Below are 24603 nucleotides of genomic sequence, written 5' to 3'. Positions count from 1 at the left end.
AATAAAAACAGGAACATATTTAAGATAAAAAGAGATTAGTACCAGAGATAACCTTCAGAGAGGCAGTGCTAGCTGGCAACCCACACACCATAACCAACGTTTGTGATTACCAAAATCTCTGCATCCTAAATAAGCTTTTAAACGTGTTGTCACTGATTAAATTTGCAGATTCTACTTTAATGTGGCAACGTACATATTCATGTAGGTTCCATAACGGAAAGAAATGTTATGACGTGAAGGAAGTGCAAGTGTTGCAGGTTGAAGAGTTACCTCAGTGGGTCGGGAGATCAGTGTGGCTGTGACCACTGTGAAGGCAAGGTGGAGTATCCCACTTGTCAACTGTGTAGTTATTTCCCTGTTTCTAGAAACAAAGTAAGAGGATTCTATTTACACAGAGGCTGTGAAACTTTTAATGTTGCTTTCTAGACTCTCAAAAATATGTCAGCAGTAGTTCTGGTGAAGTGTTGAGGTGTTAAGGAAAGAAATGGTGCATTTGATTGACAAAATGTACAGAATGATTCCTTCATATTCCTTTAACAGTTATTATTGAAGTGGTCTCGTTAATTCCAAGATAAAACAGCGAAAATGTCTTATTTGTTTTCATTATAAAAGCACTTAAAAATCTGTAACGTTACAGCTGCCATATCAATATACATAAATTTTTTAAAGTTCATTGAACGTTCACCTATTATCAAGCGGCCGACTTGTCGTTGAACAATTCTGTATCCAAGGATTACCATCCATCCTTACCATGGTATCAAACCTGACTGACTTCCATTCCTACCAGGCGCTCTTGTGTTTAATCCCAGGGGGTTCATGGCTTCCCTCTCCCATGGTTGTAATAATAACAAGTGATGTAACGTCCCAGTGTTCAACGTCCGCGTGGTCGATGTTTGATCTGACACACCCTTACGACTTTAGCGCTTCTCAGCGAATATATGTAAAAGACTTACTGGCCAAGCTGAGGTTGTGGGATTCCAAGTCTGTCACTGGACGTGGGTCAGTAAGACTAACTTATCTGTGCACAAAATAAAGAATAATTGCGTCTGAAAGAGGCATTATAAAGAATTTAAGTCTTCGAACATAGTTTAACACAGAAATTACGTCCCTTTAGGGTTACGTATTTTACCGTAATTAATGTATAATGTTGGCCAGGACCAGAGTTGTACCACGGGTCTCAATTTTGTCATAACTCTTCTTTTTATAATTAATCTCCCTGGTGGTTATTTATATAAAAAATCGAGAAAATGTCTTTAACACTTTATGAATGTTATAAATAATAATACTAATAAAATATTATAATTATTATATAATAATAATCCATGATAATGCTTACATCAAGTTTTGTCAAGATGACAAATTCTCTGACTATATAGCTTGAAACTTTGTTAATATATATATCTCGTAAATATCAGGATACACTGTTGAGGCTTCAGTCTTCATGAAGCTCCCGGTGATTGCACTTCCTGATCCCCGTCGTGTTTGTCTATATAGACTTGAATTTACATACATGTATGTCTTTATCTGAGGAAGATAACACGGTGTGACGGTTCCTCGCACGTCTGATAACTTTCTCAGCAGCGTCTAGGTCTCTGCTTACTAATCACGACGCCAAATTCATAATGTGTGTGGAACGTGGGATTTTTATTTTACAGTGAACATGACAAGTCACGTAGTGCCCGGAAAGAAAAAAATATTCACAAACTTGTCCATCTCGAGTAAAATAAAAAAAAAAATCTAGCCCCTTGTAAGATTTGTTCTATCTGAACGTAAACTACGTAATTTTACGTTCGTAACTCGATTAGGCGATTAACTCTGTACGTGGAAATTAATTGGCTCGCTGCTCGTCGACACTGACAGAACAGCCCTTCAAAAGGAGGGGTGAGGCCTTGATACCCATGAATAGCTCTTGATAGAAGAAATTAATTAGCCTCTCCTTCTTCGGGTCAAACTTGATTACCTACTATTCTTCACGTGCTCTGTGACCTTAACAGCCTGAACACTTTCCCATTATTTTATATGTATATATTTTGCAAATATTTGACAAGTCAGATTCAAGGTTTTGCCATCACGGTAAATTTTTTTTTTCACATCAAGATAGAGTTAAACTGTCGGTTTTCTCATCAATGTTGTTGAGATCTTTAAGTATTTGTAGTCCAGAGTTCATAGATGAAGAAATATCCAAAATTTATGAAATAGCTAATGATCTAAAATACCAAAGAAACGTAATTGATAAATCTTTTAAAACTGCTAGAAATACTTTTAACAATCCAAAAAGGAACACTCACCCTTGTTCAGCTAAAAATATGTTGGTTCTCCCTTACCATGAAAACTTGGTTGATATGCCTTCTCTTCTTAAGACTTTTAATATCAAAATTGCATTTAAAAATCTTGATACAGTAAAAAAACTTTTGATAAAGAATTCCCCCCAAAATGCTGACGGATGTGTCTATAAGATTCCTTGTAAAAATTGCGATGAAGTTTATTACGGCCAAACTGGTAAAAATCTCGAACTAAGATTAAAACAACATAAATATAGCATTAGAACTGGACAGGATTCCAATGCTCTATTTATTTATGTGAGAGATTTTAACCATCCAATTGATTTTCAAAAGGCAGAGAAAGTTGTATCAAGCAAGTCCATGGTCAACAGGAATATAATTGAATCCTGTTTCATAAAAAAAACAATTTTGAAAATAATATGAATATTTCCTTTGGTTTATATAAATTAGATTCATTATTAATTTATAAAATTTGGGAAGAATTTAATGATACATTAAACAAGTAATAAATCTTAATTCTCGGGTAGACTGTTAGGTGGGTTTCACAGAGTCGGGTGTCGTCACGCGTGTGTGAGGTGTTGCTTTGTTGTGGGATGTGATGGTGAGGTGTAGTCTTGACCCTTTATATGCCTTCCTTTGACGTTTTGTTTTTATAATTCCTTAATAATGTGAGAAGTCACGAAAGCACTTGGAATTTCACTATTCTTTCACAATGGGTGTTTTGCATATTCTGATATCACCTTTTTACTGTGATTTTATTGCATATATATATATATATATATATATATATATATATATATATATATATATATATATATATATATATATATATATATATATGTATATATATAATATATATATATATATATATATATATATATATATATATTATATATATATATATATATATATATATATATATATATATATAAAGTTAAATGAAAATAAATCTCATTAATCTCAAAAAGTATGATAATTATCTTACTCTGGGTACTGTATAAAACTTTGAGTTCTGTAGTGATACTGAGACTACACAGTAACTATAGCGACACAAGCACGGTGTTGTAAAGTGTTGTAGTGACAATTTCCACCTGGTAACCAGTGAAACTATTACATCAAGTGAAGTACTGTGCACACTCAATCATTTGAACACTAATATATGTTTTGGAACATATGGTGAAAGTACCTACCTTTTCTTTTAACTTTTTACTCCGTATCCAGTGATATATATTAACTTGATGACAATTTAAAATTGCTACTGAAAATGCGCCAGTAATTGCTGAAGTCCTCTTAGACTCCTTAAGTTTAAAAAGTTGTGACTGTAGTCAACTCAAAATGATGGCCAGGTACACAATACTTCCCTACTGGAAGTCCCTGGTGCTCGTCCTCACACCGATTGTCTTCTGCTTCATCCCTATTAACTGGGACACCTCGGTAAGTAGTCTGAGTCGTCACAAGTAGACTAGTTCAGGTGTAGATAATGCATGAGCCATGGGATTGGTTAAGTAGTGTAGAATATGGAAACATGCAAATGCAGTGTAATGAGATCCTTTACTAACAACGTTTCACCCACTTTCGTTCAAACTATTCGATCTAAAGTCATCATCACACATCAACTCTGTCTGGCAGTTCAGATGCATCACCACATTTAATAAGCAACCATGGATTCAGTTCAACTTACTCATAAGTGGAGATATTTGAATCTAGCGCAGTAAGATCAGAAGGCACAACTAACCCAGGTATTATTTATGCTCGCTTTGGACAGCTCGTGGATAAGAATAATAGATGGAGTGACGCTTGGAATTAAACTCCAGACAACAGTATCAGGATGTTCTCTTTAAAATGTTTTGACACTTGGGAAGATAGCCATCCAGTACATGTACCGATAAACCACTGTTGATCAGCTACCTATATCTCCACTATGACGACCAGACGCTGAAGCTTAGGTTATCTTGATTGAATTACATGGCCACTGCGTTCACCAAAGCCTGGTTGGTCACTAGTGATTCAGGCTCTGAGTCAAGGAAGTCATTCACAGTCATCCATTACATATTTGCCAATGATCAAGATATGAATACTGATGACATGACGGAAGGTGTGCGTGTGTGTGTGTGTGTGCGTGTGTGTGTGTGTGTGTGTGTGTGTGTGTGTGTGTGTGTGTGTGTGTGTGTGTGTGTGTGTGTGTGTGTGTGTGTGTGTGTGTGTGTGTGTGTGTGCGTGCGTGCGTGCGTGCGCGTGCGTGTGCGTGAGCGTGTGTGCGTGCATGCGTGCGTGGCAGAAGCCAATCATCACCATATAACACCTACGCTAACCTTTGATCAGCCTTTATAACAGTGTTAAACTGTGACCAGTGTGGCCCAGTGAACCATTTAACAGTGAGTTACAACCTCTTGTGCTTCGCTTTGGAGGTTGCTACACTGAAGCCAGCTTCCTAGGCCTTCAAGGCTCCTTATTCTCTCCTACACTCTATATTCTCTACACAAATGACCGTCGCTGTCTCTTATCCAGACGACATTACACAACTCACACGAAAACACTAGATTCCTCACACACAGAACATCTCGAGGTAGACAGGATTACCGCATGGGAACTGTTATGGCGAATAAAAACCAATACCAACAAATCCAAGATCATAAAAGACGTGGCATCCGTGCTCCTGTCGAACTCAAAACCAGTACTTCACGAACACCCATACCTCAAACATTTTCTACAGTAGTACTTGGAGTTACCCTTGACTCCAGGTTGAGCACCACACATCACTTACAAAACAGCTGTTGCCAGGATTACACTCTCTCAGCTCTATAAACTGAGAGGTCCACGTCCTGCCACCAAGCTTCACCTATACACAGCAATCATCAGGACTCTCATCACTTACACTCCCCTTGCCTTAACACTGGCAGCTAAGACCAACACACTGAAGCTACAACGTATCCAGAACCGAGCGTTACGCTGGGTGCTAGTAGTGAGGTGGGATGACTATGCCACAAGCGAATCACTCCGCCTCAGGACTGGCATACCAGCTTTGAATGTGTTCTGGAAAACATTCTGTGACAGACAACTTGACAGACTTGAGACTCACCACGATTACTGGACTTCTTACCTTGATGACTATCAGTCGCCCTTACAATTTTGTCAATCTCTTCAGAGCTCTTTACGACCCTGTTCCTCCTCCTTGATACACTTAATTTTTCAGCAATCTTGCTCTTCTCTTGCACTCTTCCTGCTCCTTTTCTTACACTTTTCATGCTAAAATGTCCTAAAGCAGTTACCATCTTTTCTTTATCTATCCTTTATCTCTCTAACTCTCATTAACTGTCATTGTCGTGGAGGGTCGTTTCTCTGTGCAGTTCAGTGGAGCGTCTTGCCTAGTGTCGTTTGGGATCACCACTACTCCTGCCTTTGCCCGAATTGCGCGACCGGTCTTGCAATGGGTGGGAGACAGAGAGCAGCAGCACATGACCCGACTCTTCATTTTTCTTTATTCTTTTCCTCTCCCCACCTATTCTTTAACTATCCCCACTTTCCAATCGCCCCTAGTCGGTCCTTACCTGTGAATCCCTTCTGATTCTGATTCTCAGCCTTGAAGAACTGCTAGAGGTTATGTATGCTCCTGACACAGTGGCCACATGATCAGTGGTCACATGTTGCAGGAACAGTCATACGACATCGGCTTGCCGATACTGATTTTAATGTCATATTAGCAAAAACGTTCAAGTTACTAAAATTTGGACTACGACGTGACTGAAATCACAGTAGTTGCACTTTCAGCAGAAGATACCTACGAAAACTTCATCAGAACAGAAGTCTGTGGCTCTGGCTGTTGCCAAGCTGGGACAGAACTCCAGGAAGGCAGCAATTTAGTTAAATAATATGTTGCATGTAGACACCCCTAGAGAGGATGATGTACATTAGACTGGTTTAGTATCACTAACAATGGGAAACACTCCTCGGGCATGATCAATTATTTTTTTACGCAGGTCAGTTTTAAAGGATAAGAACTGTTATCCTATCTTAGCTTATTTCAAAACCCAGCCCTATCTAAGGTATACCACTACCCCTTGGGATGCGACCCACAACAGACTAACGCCCAGGTACCTACTTACTGTTAAGTGAGCAGAGGAGACATTATATTACTGTTCCCATTACTTGTCACACAAACTTGGCCTTGTGCAGGAATGACAATAACCATAAACAACATAATGACAGGACTCATTTTTCAGATTGTTTCCTGGTTTGAGAAAGAGAGTGAACTCTATTGCTATTAGAGTAGTGCCTCTCCAGGATATAACCTCGAATTAATTATTCTTTCAGTTTAATCAGGCTTTCCACTTACATCCACAGTGATAATAATAAAATATCTACTGGGAGTATTATTCACATGTTTTGGATATAAAATATATAAATAATTAACCTGCCAAAATAAATAGACAAAAACATTTACCATGAAAAACACTGCCTTTGCTGTAATAGCACCATTTACCTGATTTCATCAGGTAAATGGCGAGAAAACGCCATCCATTCGTGTCTACTTGACATTTTGCCTGGACCAAATATACTGGGCAGAAGCCTCAGATAAATGTGGAAGGACGCACGTGCACTAGACTATATCTGCTTGAGATGAGGAGACAGCCTGTTGCACACAGCACCCTCTTCAGCACATTGTTGTCTATTGTTCTGGCCGTCAACATACACTTTGTATGATGGAAACTTCTTAATTCCGAAACACCATGGCTAAAAACTCATGACTAAACACTTATAGCATTTTATAATAGAAACGTTTCGGTCCTGGGACCTGTTTACTCCATACAAAGACTGAAGAAGGTCCCAGGTCTGAAACATTTCCATAACAAAATTGCTCATGCGTCTTTAACGACATAGCCGAGGTCCCTGGCGATGAATAGGCATATATATTAAGGTGAATGCTTCTATGTGAGATTCTCTGAAGAAAATTTTTGCCTCACAGTGACTTAATGTGCCACGTACATGTATAATCTTGAGAAGTGGCTAGCCCGGTGGGCACTGCAGATGAGCTACAGTCTCTTCGGTGTTAGGTAGGACGTTGGTGTTTACCCATCCTCTGTTTTTACTAACAATCGTCCGTCCCTACCAGAACATTGGCGTAATATATTAGGTTGGTAGACAGCAACTGCCCAGGGCGGTACTACCGTTCTGTCAAGTGAGTGTAAAACGAAAACCTGTAATTGCTTTACATAATGGTAAGATTGCTGGTGTCTTTTTTCATGCTTCATAAACATGCAAGATTTCAGGTACGTCTTGTTACTTGTACTTACACCTAGGTCACACTACACATGCATGTACAGGCATATATATACACACCCGTCTGAGTTTTCTTTTGTTTTCTTAATAGTTCTTGTTCTTGTTTATTTCCGCTTATCTCCATGGTGTAGTGGAACAGAAAATTCTTCCTCCGTAAGCCATACGTGTCGTAAGAGGCGACTAAAATGCCAGGAGCAAGGGGCTAGCAACTCCTTATCCTGTATACATTATTAAAGTTGAAAACAGTTTGTGAAAAAATATATATATATATATATATATATATATATATATATATATATATATGTAATATATATATATATATATATATATATATATATATATATATATATATATATATATATATATATATATATATATATATATATATATATCCACGGTTACCCTTATACTGGGTTAGTGGTCAGTGCCAACCCCACCCTACCATCATCCTCCCACTACCCATATGGGATAGGAGGGTTTCTGAGATGTCAAGTATGAAATTATAAGAAATAAAAAGTCAGCCCTAAGCTTTTTCTAATCGTTTATAACAGGTCATGTGGTTTGAGAAAATAAGTTTCTCGTTAGATACTGTAGACATGGATAGCTATTATTCTGTGTGACCTTTTCAAATAATGAAAGAAAGGAATACAATGTGCAATGAGGTACTGGAATGTTCTACCCATGTACTCAGAAGTATCTCTTCCTAAATATTGTTTACTATTTTCTCAGTGGCTGTTAATATGCCATACATGGGGACTCCTATGCCTATCCAATAATATTTCTAAGATTAAATTCTACTAATACCCTTTATCCTCTCCTTACGTTATATTGTTATCTTGTGTGCTTGTAATCCGGAGTTTGTTATGAACCTGTCTAGCAAGGATTAAGCAGTGATCAACAGGCAGCACTAGGGTTTGGATTAAGTTTTGCGCCCTCAACTAATGACTTAGCAAAATCGTTTTGCATGCTGGAAAAACATGGTGACTTGACCCCTGATAATTTTAATATGTACAAAGGTATGGTATATGGGACTTTACTCCAGGCAGTGTTTCCCAATTGCCCATTAAGATTCACAAAAGCTTACAAAGAAGTCAGTAATGATCAGACTTTGCATCTCTCACGAGGTGATAAATCTAAGGTAGCAGTTATTATGAGTGATAATGAAACGTATGAACCGCTCATTAAAAACCCCATTGGCCAAGTCAACAGCCATTTTAATAAACACCTTAAAACGTTATTGAAAGGGAATGATGAATTAATTAAATATCTGTCTGCTAGGCCAGCAACTCTACCATATCTATATGGGGTAATCAAGACCCATAAGCCAGGATACCCAGCCCGTCCTATTATTAGTTCAGTAGGCTCAGCAGCATATAATCTATCTAAATGGTTGGCTAAACTTCTAACTCTCATGGTCGGTAAGATCTCAGACGCACATATTAAAAATAATGTTGACCTCACTGACAGGCTCCAGAAATTAAATGTCCCTCATGACTTTTTTTTAGTGAGCTTTGATATCACAGCTCTGTCCACCAAAGTCCCTGTACCTGACTTGCTTTCGTACCTCGAAGAGGAACTAGAAAACTTCCCTATGCCCTTCCCCACGAAAACAATAATTCAGTTGATAAAACTTTGTGTTACTGATTGCAAATTCGTGTTTGAAGGGAAATTCTGTACTCAAAAACAAGACATGGCAATGGGAAATCCCCTTAACCCCTTACTCAGCAACCTGTATATGGAATTCTATGAGACCAGACTTCTTAAAGACATTCTCCCAGACAAAGCTAGTTGATTCAGATACGTAGATGATGTTCTTTGCCTGTGGCCAAATGATCACAACATTGATGATTTTCTTCCCAGGCACAATGGCTTACTACCTTCCATTAAGTTCACCACAGAACATGAAATAAATAACACTTTGCCGTTCCTAGATGTTTTAATCCATCGGGTCGATAGAAATTCAAATTCACAGTTTATAGGAAGTCCAGCAATGTGTCGTCATACATTCACTACTATTCCAACCACGAAACCAGGGTAAAAAGAAGCGTGTTCCTCACAATGTTCTTGAGAGCACTACGCATCTGCAGTCCAGAGTACCTAGAGGACGAAATCAGCAAGATATTCAACATAGCCACGAAACTAAGATATCCTTAGGATTTTGTCGAGAAGGCACTAATGCCAGCAAAAAAGACTTACTACAGGACTGAACCTAAAGAAGTGATGGCCAGCTCTTAGCATGGGACTATACATGTGTGTCGAGACTGGCTGACACTATATCCATCACAGTGTCGGGCGACAGGGAGGAGCTGCTGATCACAGAGAATATACAAGATCAACAAGTACAGGGACATAAGCCAATAGTATCAATTTATCCCATTGGGATCAGAGACCTTGGGATCATGGAGGGAAAATGCCACGTTTCCTTAAAGAACTGGGTTCCAGACTAATCGACACCACCAGGGACCCAAGGGAAGCCACTATCATGTTCCAGCGCCTCAGCGTGGCCATCCAGAGGTGGAAATGCTTGCTGCATACTTGGCTCGCGTCTGGCTACGGAGGAGCTAGAGGAGATTCACAATTTTTGATATATTGTACCAAAGTATTCATGTTGGTGTTTTCTGTCAATGAATACCGTCTTTTAATAAAATTCCATATAGAATATAAAATATAGGGGGTGGTAGGAGAAGAAAATATTCAAACAGTTCCGGGGAGAACCTTGAGTTTTCCGTGAGGTACGTTGATTGTCTTCACTGAGGATGAGGGTCCCCAAACCAGTTATAAAGGTGGTACCTCCCTATATATATATATATATATATATATATATATATATATATATATATATATATATATATATATATATATATATATATATATATATATATGGGTCCACCTCTGGTGTAAATAGTGGGACCCATAGCCTCGGAGAAGTGGATACAAAGGCTTCAAGGAAGAATATTTGGATTTCTTCCTGAAGCCGTTTGAATATTCCACTTGCCCTACCATCCCATCTTTTCATTCTTATTTTACCAATAGGAATATTTTATTACATAATATGGTACAGAAGATTTAATTGATACATTTTTGATATAAAGATGGCATACACAGTATATATATATATATATATATATATATATATATATATATATATATATATATATATATATATATATATATATATATATATATATATATATATTTTATAACAAGTCGGCCGTCTCCCACCGAGGCAGGGTGACCCAAAAAGAAAGAAAATCCCCAAAAACAAAATACTTTCATCATCATTCAACACTTTCACATCACTCACACATAATCACTGTTTTTGCAGAGGCTCAGAACACAACAGTTTAGAAGCATATACGTATAAAGATACCCAACATATTCCTCCAAACTGCTAATATCCCGAACCCCTCCTTTAGAGTGCAGGCATTGTACTTCCCATTTCCAGGACTCAAGTCCGGCTATATAAAAAAACCGGTTTCCCTGAATCCCTTCACTAAATATTACCCTGCTCACACTCCAACAGATCGTCAGGTCCCAAATACCATTCGTCTCCATTCACTCCTATCGAACACGCTCATGCACGCCTGCTGGAAGTCCAAGCCCCTCGCCCACAAAATCTCCCTTACCCCTTCCTTCCAACCTTTTCGAGGACGACCCCTACCCCGCCTTCCTTTCCCTACAGATTTATACGCTTTCCATGTCATTCTACTTTGATCCATTCTCTCTAAATGACCAAACCACCTCAACAACCCCTCTTCAGCTCTCTGACTAATACTTTTATTAACTCCACACCTTCTCCTAATTTCCACACTCAGAATTTTCTGCATAATATTTACACCACACATTGCCCTTAGACAGGACATCTCCACTGCCTCCAACCGCCTCCTCGCTGCAGCATTTATAACCCAAGCTTCACACTCATATAAGAGTGTTGGTACTACTATACTTCTTTGTCTCCATAGATAACGTTTTTTGTCTCCACATATACCTCAATGCACCACTCACCTTTTTTCCCTCATCAATTCTATGATTAACCTCATCCTTCATAAATTCATCCGCCGACACGTCAACTCCCAAGTATCTGAAAACATTCACTTCTTCCATACTCCTCCTACCCAATTTGATATCCAATTTTTCTTTATCTAAATCATTTGATACCCTCATCATCTTACTCTTTTCTATTCACTTTCAACTTTCTACCTTTACACACACTCCCAAACTCATCCACTAACCTTTGCAATTTTTCTTTAGAATCTCCCATAAGCACAGTATCATCAGCAAAAAGTAACTGTGACAATTCCCATTTTGTATTTGATTTCCCATAATTTAATCCTACCCCTCTCCCGAACACCCTAGCATTTACTTCTTTTACAACCCCATCTATAAATATAAACAACCATGGTGACATTACACATCCCTATGTAAGACCTACTTTTACTGGGAAGTAGTCTCCCTCTCTTCTACACACCCTAACCTGAGCCTCACTATCCTCATAAAAACTCTTTACAGCATTTAGTAACTCACCACCTATTCCATACATACTTGCAACATCTGCCACATTGCTCCCTTATCCACTCTATTATACGCCTTTTCTAAATCCATAAATGCAATAAAAACTTCCCTACCTTTATATAAATACTGTTCACATATATGCTTCATTGTAAACACTTGTTCTACACATCCCCTACCCACTCCGAAACCTCCTTGCTCATCCGCAATCCTACATTCTGTCTTACCTCTAATTCTTTCAATTATAACCCTACCGTACACTTTTCCTGGTATACTCAGTGTACTTATTCCTCTATAATTTTTGCAATCTCTTTTGTCCCACTTCCCTTTATATAAAGGGACTATACATGTTCTCTGCTAATCCCTAGGTACCTTCTCCTCTTTCATACATTTATTAAACAAAAATACCAACCACTACAACACTATATCCCCCCCCCCCTGCTTTTAACATTTCTGTCATGACCCCGTCAGTTCCAGCTGCTTTACCCCCTATCATTCTATGTAATGCCTCACGCACCTCCCCCACAATCACATCCTGTTCTTCTTTACTCCTAAAAGATGGTATACCTCCCTGGCCAGTGCATGAAATTACCGCTTCCCTTTTTTCATCAACATTTAAAAGTTCCTCAAAATATTCTCGCCATCTACCCAATACCTCCATCTCCCCATCTACTAACTCCCCTACTCTGTTTTTAACTGACAGATCCATTCTTTCCCTAGGCATTCTTAACTTTTTTAACTCACTCAAAATTTTTTTTCTTATTTTCATTAAAATTTTTTCACAGTGCCTCTCCCACTCTATCATCTGCTCTCCTTTTGCACTCTCTCACCACTCTCTTCACCTTTCTTTTACTCACCATATACTCTACACTTCTTATAACATTTCTGCTTTGTAAAAACTCCCATAAGCTAACTTTTTCTCTTTTATCACACCCTTTACTTCATCATTCCACCAATCACTCCTCTTTCCTCCTGCACTCACCCTCCTATAACCACAAACTTCTGCCCCACATTCTAATACTGCATTTTTAAAACTATTCCAACCCTCTTCATCCCTCCCCTCCAGTACTCATACTTGCACCAGCCCACCTTTCTGCCAATAGTTGCTTATATCTCACCCGAACTTCCTCCTCCCTTAGTTACCATTTTCCTCTTTTCCCATTTACCTCTTACTCCAACTGTAGCTACAACTAAATAATGATCCGATATATCAGTTGCCCCTCTATAAACATGTACATCCTGGAGCCTACCCATCAACCTTTCATCCACCAATACATAATCTAACAAACTACTTTCATTACATGCTATATAATACCTTGTATATTTATTTATCCTCTTTTTCATAATATATGTATTACTTATTACCAAACCTCTTTCTACACATAGCTCAATTAAAGGCTTCCCATTTTCATTTACTCATGGCACCCCAAATTTACCTATTACTCCCTCCACAACATTTTTGCCCACTTTAGCATTGAAATCCCCAACCACAAGTACTCTCACACTTGGTTCAAAACTCCCCACGCATTCACTCAACATTTCCCAATATCTCTCTCTCTCTCTCTCTCTCTCTCTCTCTCCTCTACACTTCTCTCTTCTCCAGGTGCATATACGCTTACTATAACCCACTTTTCACATCCAACGTTTATTTTACTCCACATAATCCTTGAACTAATACATTTATAGTCCCTCCTTTCCTGCCATAACTTATCCTTCAACATTATTGCTACTCCTTCTTTAGCTCTAACTCTATTTGAAACCCCTGACCTAATCCCATTTATTCCTCTCCATTGAAACTCTCCCACCCCCTTTAGCTTTGTTTCACTTAAAGCCAGGTCATCCAGCTTCTTCTCATTCATAACATCCACAATCATCTCTTTCTTATCATTTGCACAACATCCACGCACATTCAGACTTCCCACTTTGACAATTTTCTTCTTATTCTTTTTAGTAATTATTACAAGGAAAAGGGGTTACTAGCCCATTGTTCCGGGCATTTTAGTTGACTTTTACAACACGCATGGCTTACAGAGGAAAGATTCTTGTTCCATTTACCCATGGATATAAAAGGAAAAGTAATAAGACCAAAGTCAAAGAAAACTCAGATGAGTGTGTATAAATAAACGTGTACATGTATGTGTAGTGTGACCTAAGTGTAAGTAGAAGTAGCAAGACATACCTGTAATCTTGCATATTTATGAGACAGACAAAAGACACCAGCAATCCTACCATCATGTAAAACAATTACAGGCTTTCGTTTCACACTCATTTGGCAGGACGGTAGTACCTCCCTGGGCGGTTACTGTCTGCCAACCTACTACATATATATATATATATATATATATATATATATATATATATATATATATATATATATATATATATATATATATATATATATATATATATATATATACATATATATATATATATATATATATATATATATATATATATATATATATATATATATATATATATATATATATATATATATATATATCATGGGGGTGCGTACGTGTGTGTATGTGTCTGTGTGCGTCAGTTTGAAGAAATTTTTAAGATATCTAATTTGATTTGATATTTCCACACTATTTTTTATATCCTCATTACTTATGCTTGTATAGATCATGTTTACCACCTCTGTCATTGAGGCAGTCCCTCTTCTTACTCCTCTTGCCTTCTCCAACACTGCCAAAACCAGTTTCTGCCTGTCCCAGAGAAAGGATACAAAAAACATGTTAGCTTTGCTGAGACGAAGATCACTCTGTCTGTCGTGTTAGTGATTATAGGCACCTCATAGGCTTTCACGGCTTTTGTAAATCTTTGCTTCTACAAGTCTTGACAAACACCTTTTAACGCTAGAACATGAAAATACAGGGTAACTGAAGTAGGTCCATGAAAGAATGGGCCAGTAGGCTTGCTTTGGTTCTCCTGTATTCTTACATTGAGACGGTGTTTGTAAAGACACCTCCATTAATCATCTTATCCCCGGCTATGTCTCTGTATATTATTGCTTCATCAAGTTGTGTGTCAGATTACTGACCCAACCTTCGCTGTCTCCTCGCCTCCCGCTGCCTTGACCCTTCTGACTTTCACCTTGCTCATACTTACTCCTGTGCTCCAGAATGGCCAGAAATGTTGTCCAGGTTTTATATTTCGCTTCTTTGCTCAACATATGTGTGTCAGCACAGAGTTGTGCGTTTCATTCGTGTCCCGCTGTTTAATTTTACGCATTAAAAACTCGGATTTCACTAAGCTCTGCTAATCTCATTATTTTATAAATAATTCACAGTAAAGAAGGAAATTAAGACGACGTTTCTGCCCGTTATGGACTATTATCACGTCACAAATGTATTCACTTGTGAGTTGTTCCAGCCACGGTATTGTTAATTCAAGGTATTGTCCATTCACGGTACTGGGAATTGTTCCAGCCAAGGTATTGTTGATGGTTCCCGTCACGGTAGTGTGAACTGATCCACTCACGGTATTGTAAATTGTTCCGTGTCACCGTATTAAGAATTTTATTCTTTATTTCATTATTTCTCTTCTTTTTATTCATGTATCTCTCCGCATTTTTTCGTGGAATCAGTAAATATATTATCAGATGAAAAAGGATGCAATCATTTGCTTGTTAGCTAAATAGATTATCATGGGAAAAAATACGTCGTAGTAAGCAGTAGTTTGGGGCACAACAACACCTGTTTAGGGAGAGACTCGTTTTATCACACAAGGGAAGCATATTGAATGTTTTGCATACTGGCAGCATTACTGATATTTTCTCTTGTCATGACTATGTAAGATAAGTAAGTCTTACAGACTTTAACTGACATTCCGTGTATAATCTTGAAACTTCTGAGTGCTCGAACACGGAGGATATATTTCTGTAGTGTTTAATGGCTTAATTTATGAAAACTGGTCCGAGATCTGTCTTGAGACACGTCATACATAATCACGAATATTGATTACAGATTATCACATAATCTTTATTAACAGTTGTTATAGTTATCGTACAGAGTTATACATAAACAAAAGAAACAAGGGTCTGATACTGCCTGAGGACACACCCCGTATGGTCCCTAACCGTCTTAAATTATTACAACCAGGATCACGCATATTGAGGAAAGTAGGTCACCCACTCAATCACCTACCGAGCATACTTGAATCCTTAAAATACCATGTATGTATACCCTGTCAATATGTTGTATAAATCAATGTATTTATGTTGTATATACTCTGTAATAAGATTAGTGTATATTCTGTGAAGGTTAAAAACACTCTTCTCGGTTTATATACTTTGTAGCCTATTAATGTTTCTAGTGATATATATATACGAAATGTACCTAAACGACTTTCCGACACTAGTGGGTACTATTGATGGTGGTGGAGGATACTGTTGATGGTGTTGGAGGATACTGTTGATGGTGGCGGAGGATACTGTTGATGGTGGTGGAGGGTACTGTTAATGGTGGTGGAGGGCACTGTTGATGGTGGTGGATGGTACTGTTGATGTTGGTGGAGGTCACTGTTGATGGTGGTGGAGGGTACTGTTAATGGTGGTGGAGGGCACTGTTGATGGTGGTGGAGGGTACTGTTGATGGTGGTGGAGGTCACTGTTGATGGTGGTGGAGGGTACTGTTGATGGTGGTGGAGGTCACTGTTGATGGTGGTGGAGGGTACTGTTGATGGTGGTGGAGGGTACTGTTGATGGTGGTGGAGGGTACTGTTGATGGTGGTGGAGGGTACTGTTAATGGTGGTGGAGGGCACTGCTGATGGTGGTGGAGGATACTGTTGATGGTGGTGGAGGATACTGTTGATGGTGGTGGAGGATACTGTTGATGGTGGTGGAGGGTACTGTTAATGGTGGTGGAGGGCACTGTTGATGGTGGTGGATGGTACTGTTGATGTTGGTGGAGGTCACTGTTGATGGTGATGGAGGGTACTGTTAATGGTGGTGGAGGGCACTGTTGATGGTGGTGGAGGGTACTGTTGATGGTGGTGGAGGTCACTTGATGGTGGTAGAGGGTACTGTTGATGGTGGTGGAGGGTACTGTTGATGGTGGTGGAGGGTACTGTTGATGGTGGTGGAGGATACTGTTGCTGGTGGTGGAGGGCACTGTTGATGGTGGTGGAGGGTACTGTTGATGGTGGTGGAAGATACTGTTGCTGGTGGTGGAGATCACTGTTGATGGTGGTGGAGGATACTGTTGCTAGTGGTGGAGGGCACTGTTGATCTTGGTGGAGGGTACTGTTGATGGTGGTGGAAGGTACTGTTGATGGTGGTGGAGGGCACTGTTGATGGTGGTGGAGGGTACTGTTGATGGTGGTGGAGGGTACTGTTGATGGTGGTGGAGGGCACTGTTGATGGTGGTGGAGGATAATGTTGATGGTGGTGGAGGGTACTGTTGATGGTGGTGGAGGGTACTGTTGATGGTGGTGGAGGGTACTGTTGATGGTGGTGGAGGGTACTGTTGATGGTGGTGGAGGGTACTGTTGATGGTGGTGGAGTGTACTGTTGATGGTGGTGGAGGGTATGGTGGTGGAGGGTACTGTTGTGGTGGAGGGCACTGTTGATGGTGGTGGAGGGTACTGTTGATGGTGTGTGGATGGGTACTGTTGATGGTGGTGGATTGTTGATGGTGGTGGAAGGCACTGTTGATGGTGGTGGAAGGTACTGTTGATGGTGGTGGAGGGTACTATTGATTGTGGTGGAGGGCACTGTTGATGGTGGTGGAGGGTACTGTTGATGGTGGTGGAGGGTACTGTTGATGGTGGTGGAAGGTACTGTTGATGGTGGTGGAGGATACTGTTGATGGTGGTGGAGGATGCTGTTGATGGTGGTGGAGGGTACTGTTGATGGTGGTGGAGGTCACTGTTGATGGTGGTGGAGGGTACTGTTGATGGTGGTGGAGGGTACTGTTGATGGTGGTGGAAGGCACTGTTGATGGTGGTGGAAGGTACTGTTGATGGTGGTGGAGGGTACTATTGATGGTGGTGGAGGGCACTGTTGATGGTGGTGGAGGGTACTGTTGATGGTGGTGGAAGGTACTGTTGATGGTGGTGGAGGATACTGTTGATGGTGGTGGAGGGTACTGTTGATGGTGGTGGAGGGTACTGTTGATGGTGGTGGAGGTCACTGTTGATGGTGGTGGAGGGTACTGTTGATGGTGGTGGAGGGTACTATTGATGGTGGTGGAGGATACTGTTGATGTTGGTGGAGGGTACTATTGATGGTGGTGGAGGATACTGTTGATGGTGGTGGAGGTCACTGTTGATGGTGGTGGAGGGTACTGTTGATGGTGGTGGAAGGTACTGTTGATGGTGGTGGAGGGCACTGTTGATGGTGGTGGATGGTACTGTTGATGGTGGTGGAGGGTACTGTTGATGGTGGTGGAGGGTACTGTTGATGGTGGTGGAGGGCGCAGTTGATGGTGGTGGAGGGTACTGTTGATAGTGGTGGAGGGTACTGTTGATGGTGGTGGAGGGCGCTGTTGATGGTGGTGGAGGGTACTGTTGATGGTGGTGGAGGGTACTGTTGATGGTGGTGGAGGGCGCTGTTGATGGTGGTGGAGGGTGCTGTTGATAGTGGTGGAGGGTACTCTTGATGGTGGTGGAGGGCGCTGTTGATGGTGGTGGATTGTACTGTTGATGGTGGTGGAGGGTAATGTTGATGGTGGTCGAGGGCGCTGTTGATGGTGTTGGAGGGTACCGTTGATGGTGGTGGAGGGTACTGTTGATGGTGGTGGAGGGCGCTGTTGGTGGTGGAGGGTACTGTTGATGGTGATGGAGGCCACTGTTGATGGTGGTGGAGGGCGCTGTTGGTGGTGGAGGGTACTGTTGATGGTGATGGCGGCCACTGTTGATGGTGGTGGAGGGCACTGTTGATGGTGGTGGAGGGCACTGTTGATGGTGGTGGAGGGTACTGTTGATGGTGGTGGAGGGTACTTCTGATGGTGGTGGTGGTACTGTTGATTGTGGTGGTGGTATGGTGGTGGTGGTACTGTTGGTGATGGCTCCAGAGCTAAGGGGAATGTCCTATGAAGGAAGGTTAAGGGAAATCGGCTTGACGACACTGGAGGACAGGAGGGTTAGGGGAGATATAAGAACATAAAAACATAAGAAAGAAGGAACACTGCAAGAGGCCTACTGACCCATACGGAGCAGGTCCATGTCCCCTTCCCCCGGATTAGCCCAATGACCCACCCAGTCAGGTCACCTCCACTCAAGGATGGAGCACTGCACCAGACCCAGCAGCACAAGCTAGTCAGGTCCAACTCACACCCATCCACACCCACTCATGTATTTATCTAACCTATTTTTAAAACTACACAACGTTTTAGCCTGAATAACTGTTCTCGGGAGTTTGTTCCACTCATCCACAACTCTATTACCAAACCAGTGCTTTCCTATATCCTTCCTGAGTCTGAATTTTTCAAACTTAAAACCATTGCTTCGAGTCCTGTCTTGGCTGGAAATTCTCAGCACGCTATTTACATCCCCTTCATTTATTCCTGTTTTCCATTTATACACCTCAATCATATCCCCCCTAATTCTACGCCTTTCGGGAGAGCGCAGTTTCAGGGCCCTCATTCTATCCTCATAGGGAAGATTTCGTATGGGCCAGTAGGCCTTCTGCAGTGTTCCTACATTCTTATGTTCTTATGTTCTTATCCTCCTCTGTACTTTTTCCAGAGCTTTTATATCCATTCTGTAATACGGTGACCAGAACTGAGCAGCATAGTCTAAATGAGGCCTAACCAAGGATATATGGAGTTGAAGAACATCCTGAGGACTTCTATTATTTATACTTCTACATATAAAGCCAAGAATTCTGTTAGCTTTATTGCGAACACTTAGTTCGCAATAGTAGTATTAAGATCTTCATTATTTAGTTTATATGTGGCATGGTTATTTTCCTGTCCAACATTCAGAACTTTGCATTTGTATATATTAAACTGCATCTGCCACTTCTCCGACCACTTCATCAGTCTATTCAAATCATCTTGGAGTGCTCTAGTGTCTTCATTAGAATGAATTGGACGGCCTATTTTGGTGTCATCAGCAAATTTGCTTATGTCGCTATTTATTCCCTCATGTATGTCGTTTATGTAAATTGTGAACAACAACGGGCCCAACACTGACCCTTGAGGAACACCGCTTGTGACGTGCCCCCATTCTGATTTCTCCCCATTTATGCAAACTCTGCTGCCTATTTGTCAGCCATGCCTCTACCCAGGAAAAAATTTCTCCTCCTATTCCGTGTGCCTTAAGTTTCCTCAATAGCTTCTGATGTGGAACTCTATCGAAAGCCTTACTGAAGTCCATATACACAATATCATATTCATTACCGTGATCTACCTCCTCAAACACCCTAGTGAAAAATGTTAGTAAATTCGTGAGACAGGAACGCCCCTTTTAAAACCGTGTTGAGATTCATTAATCAATCTGTGCCTGTCAAGATGGCTACGAATTGCTTCGGCAATTATTGATTCCATAAATTTTCCCACTATGGAGGTAAGGCTTATTGGTCTATAGTTCGAAGCCAAGGACCTGTCACCTGCCTTGTTAATAGGTATTACATTTGCCATTTTCCACTTATCAGGCACTATGCCAGTTTGTAGTGATTTTTTATTTTTTTTTATTATCACACTGGCCGATTCCCACCAAGGCAGGGTGGCCCGAAAAAGAAAAACTTTCACCATCATTCACTCCATCACTGTCTTGCCAGAAGGGTGCTTTACACTACAGTTTTTAAACTGCAACATTAACACCCCTCCTTCAGGGTGCAGGCACTGTACTTCCATCTCCAGGACTCAAGTCCGGCCTGCCGGTTTCCCTGAACCCCTTCATAAATGTTACTTTGCTCACACTCCAACAGCACGTCAAGTATTAAAAACTATTTGTCTCCATTCACTCCTATCAAACACGCTCACGCATGCTTGCTGGAAGTCCAAGCCCCTCGCACACAAAACCTCCTTTACCCCCTCCCTCCAACCTTTCCTAGGCCGACCCCTACCCCGCCTTCCTTCCACTACAGACTGATACACTCTTGAAGTCACTCTGTTTCGCTCCATTCTTTCTACATGTCCGAACCACCTCAACACCCCTTCCTCAGCCCTCTGGACAACAGTTTTGGTAATCCCGCACCTCCTCCTAACTTCCAAACTACGAATTCTCTGCATTATATTCACACCACACATTGCCCTCAGACATGACATCTCCACTGCCTCCAGTCTTCTCCTCGCTGCAACATTCATCACCCATGCTTCACACCCATATAAGAGTGTTGGTAAAACTATACTCTCATACATTCTCCTCTTTGCCTCCAAGGACAAAGTTCTTTGTCTCCACAGACTTCTAAGTGCACCACTCACCCTTTTCCCCTCATCAATTCTATGATTGACCTCATCTTTCATAGACCCATCCGCTGACACGTCCACTCCCAAATATCTGAATACATTCACCTCCTCCATGGTCTCTCCCTCCAATCTGATATCCAATCTTTCATCACCTAATCTTTTTGTTATCCTCATAACCTTACTCTTTCCTGTATTCACTTTTAATTTTCTTCTTTTGCACACCCTACCAAATTCATCCACCAATCTCTGCAACTTCTCTTCAGAATCTCCCAAGAGCACAGTGTCATCAGCAAAGAGCAACTGTGACAACTCCCACTTTATGTGTGATTCTTTATCTTTGTAGTGATATGTTAAAAATATTAGCTAAAGGTATGCTAAGTTCCTCTTTACATTCCTTTAACACCCTTGCAAACAGTTCATCAGGGCCTGGAGATTTGTTAGGTTTTAATTTCTCTATTTGTCTGAGGACCAAGTCACTAGTTACCGCAATCGTACATAGTTTATTATCATCCTGTTCTACATAATCTATTATTTCAGGAATATCGCTAGTATTTTCCTGGGTGAAAACTGAGAGGAAGTAGGTATTTAGAATTTCACACTTATCCTTATCACTGTCAGTGATCTGACCAGAGTTACTCTTAAGTAGGCCAATCTTGTCCCTAATCTTACTTCTGTGTACCTGAAAGAACCCTTTTTGGGTTAGTCTTTGAATCCATTGCGACCTTAGCCTCATAATCCCTTTTTGCTTTCCTTATTCCTTTCTTCATTTCTCTCTTTAATTGAATATATTGATTTCTTAACTGCCCATCCCCTCTTTTGATACGCCTATATATGCCTCTCTTTTGATCAGTGAAATGTTTTAATCTATTGTTCATCCCTTTGGGATCATTTTTGTTAGATCTAATTTCCCTACTCGAAACAAAAGTTGTGGGCAGCTAGAACTATGCTCTGAAAAACGTCATATTGGCAACCAAGATCACCTATCTGACCCATTGTCAGGACATCCCAATTTAGCCCACCCAGGTAATTTTTCAGTCCCATGAAGTCAGCCAAGCTAAAATCTGGGACAGAGATTTGATTGCAGTTATCTGGGTAATTCCATGATATATTGACACTAAGTGATTTGTGATCACTTTCCCCAAGCTCATCATTAACCTCAAGATTATTAATTAGTGAATCTTTGTTGGCAAGAACCAAGTCAAGCAGATTGTTTCCTCTAGTTGGTTCTGTCACAACCTGTTCTAAAAAGCAATCCTGAACCGTATCAAGAAAGCCACTAGACTCAAGATTTCCTGTCATATTGTTCCAATCAATTTGTCTAAAGTTAGAAATCTCCCATTATCACAACATTTTCATATCTAGATGCCTTATGAATTTCGTCCCATAACAGCTTACTGCACTCCCTATCAAGGTTTGGGGGCCTATAAATCACACCCAAAATTAATTTGTCACGACCCTCGAGAAACTGTAGCCAAACTTATTTTGTGTTCGATGTTTCTAATCTTATATCATATCTAAGACAACAATTTAAATTTTCTCTGACATACATCGCCACTCCACCACCCTTCCTGTTGACCCTATCAGTGTGGAATAGTTTATAACCATGTATGTTGCATTCAGAAGGCATTTCTCTATCGTTCAGGTTGAACCAGGTCTCTGTTATACCAATAATATCTATATTACCTACACTTGCAAGTAATCTTAGCTCATCTATCTTATTTCTTAGACTCCTACTACTTGTATAGTAAACCTTAAGAGAGCTAGTCACTCGTTGCCCTCTACTATCTCTCTTTGTTTGTTGATCAATTGATTTGCCATTGCTAGCAACTTTATTTTGAATATTGTTTTTTAAACATATCCCTGAGATATCCCGGTAATAACTGCTGTTTTTAACCCTAATACTGCATCCTGATTGTTTCCCACAAGCACCCATACCTCTATAATCTATCAGTTTAAATTCCTAGACAAGTCATCAGTTACCCTCTCAATCGAATTGGCTAATGCAACCACTCCTACCTCAGAGAGATGAACCTCATCCCTTGCATATATATCACGTTTGCCAAAGAATAGTTCCCAGTTATCAATGAATGGGATTGTAAGTTCTTTGCAGTACCTGTCTAGGAAGCAATTCATGATAACGACATACAAAATATTGCGAGGAATAGATAAGGTGGACAGAGACAGGATGTTCCAGAGATGGGACACAGAAACAAGGGGTCACAATTGGAAGTTGAAGACTCAGATGAGTCAAAGGGATGTTAGGAAGTATTTCTTCAGCCATAGAGATGTCAGTCTGGCAAATGATGTAGTGGAGGAAGGAACCATACATAGTTTTAAGACGAGGTATAATAAAGCTCATGGAGCAGGGAGAGGACCCAGTAACGGTCAGTGAAGAGGCGGGGCCAGGAGCTGAGTCTCGACCCCTGCAACCACAATTAGGTGAATACACACACACACACACACACACACACACACACGCAAACACATGCACACGCACACGCACACGCACACACGCACACGCACACACACACAACAATATTCAATACATCTATCGAAACAGGGAGATTGCCTGTGGCATGGAAGACAGCAAATGTAGTCCCAATCTTTAAAAAAGGAGACAGACATGAAGCATTAAACTTCAGACCAGTGTCACTGACATGTATAGTATGCAAAATCATGGAGAAGATTATCAGGAGAACAGTGGTGGAACACCTAGAAAGGAATGATCTCATCAACAGCAGCCAACATGGTTTCAGGGACGGGAAATCCTGTGTCACAAACCTACTGGAATTCTATGACATGGTGACAGCAGTAAGACAAGAGAGAGAGAGGGGTGGGTGGATTGCATATTCTTGGACTGCAAGAAGGCGTTTTGCACAGTTCCACACAAGAGATTGGTGCAAAAACTGGAGGACCAAGCAGAGATAACAGGGAAGGCACTACAATGGATCAGGGAATACTTGTCAGGAAGACAGCAGCGAGTCATGGTACGTGGCGAGGTGTCAGAGTGGGCACCTGTGACATCAATCAGATAACTGCTGCAGCATACGGGCGCCTGGCAAACCTACGGATAGCGTTCCGATACCTCAGTAAGGATTCGTTTAAGACTCTGTATACCATTTACGTCAGGCCCATACTGGAGTATGCAGCACCAGTTTGGAATCCACACCTAGTC

At 40.6% G+C, this 24603-nt stretch overlaps 1 protein-coding gene across 5 annotated transcripts in view; it reads left to right on the top strand.

The window, feature by feature from the left end:
• The first annotated feature begins 263 nt into the window (after positions 1-263).
• Indy (I'm not dead yet) overlaps positions 264-24603 on the top strand; it is a 114191-nt gene continuing 89851 nt past the window's right edge. For 2 of the 5 annotated variants that reach the window (XM_070082858.1, XM_070082856.1), the window contains exons 1-2: positions 264-372; positions 3504-3716. In XM_070082858.1, the coding sequence (XP_069938959.1) occupies positions 3618-3716 (99 nt within the window). In that variant the 5' untranslated portion in view covers positions 264-372; positions 3504-3617. The remainder of the gene's footprint in view (positions 373-3503; positions 3717-24603) is intronic. The other 3 variants (XM_070082860.1, XM_070082859.1, XM_070082857.1) reach the window with 2 other exon arrangements.

This window comes from Cherax quadricarinatus, chromosome 8, assembly GCF_038502225.1.
Source record: "Cherax quadricarinatus isolate ZL_2023a chromosome 8, ASM3850222v1, whole genome shotgun sequence".
In the NCBI taxonomy this organism is placed as follows: domain Eukaryota; kingdom Metazoa; phylum Arthropoda; class Malacostraca; order Decapoda; family Parastacidae; genus Cherax; species Cherax quadricarinatus.
Note: the sequence above shows the minus strand (reverse complement) of the source record. Positions and strands in the feature narration are given on the sequence as shown.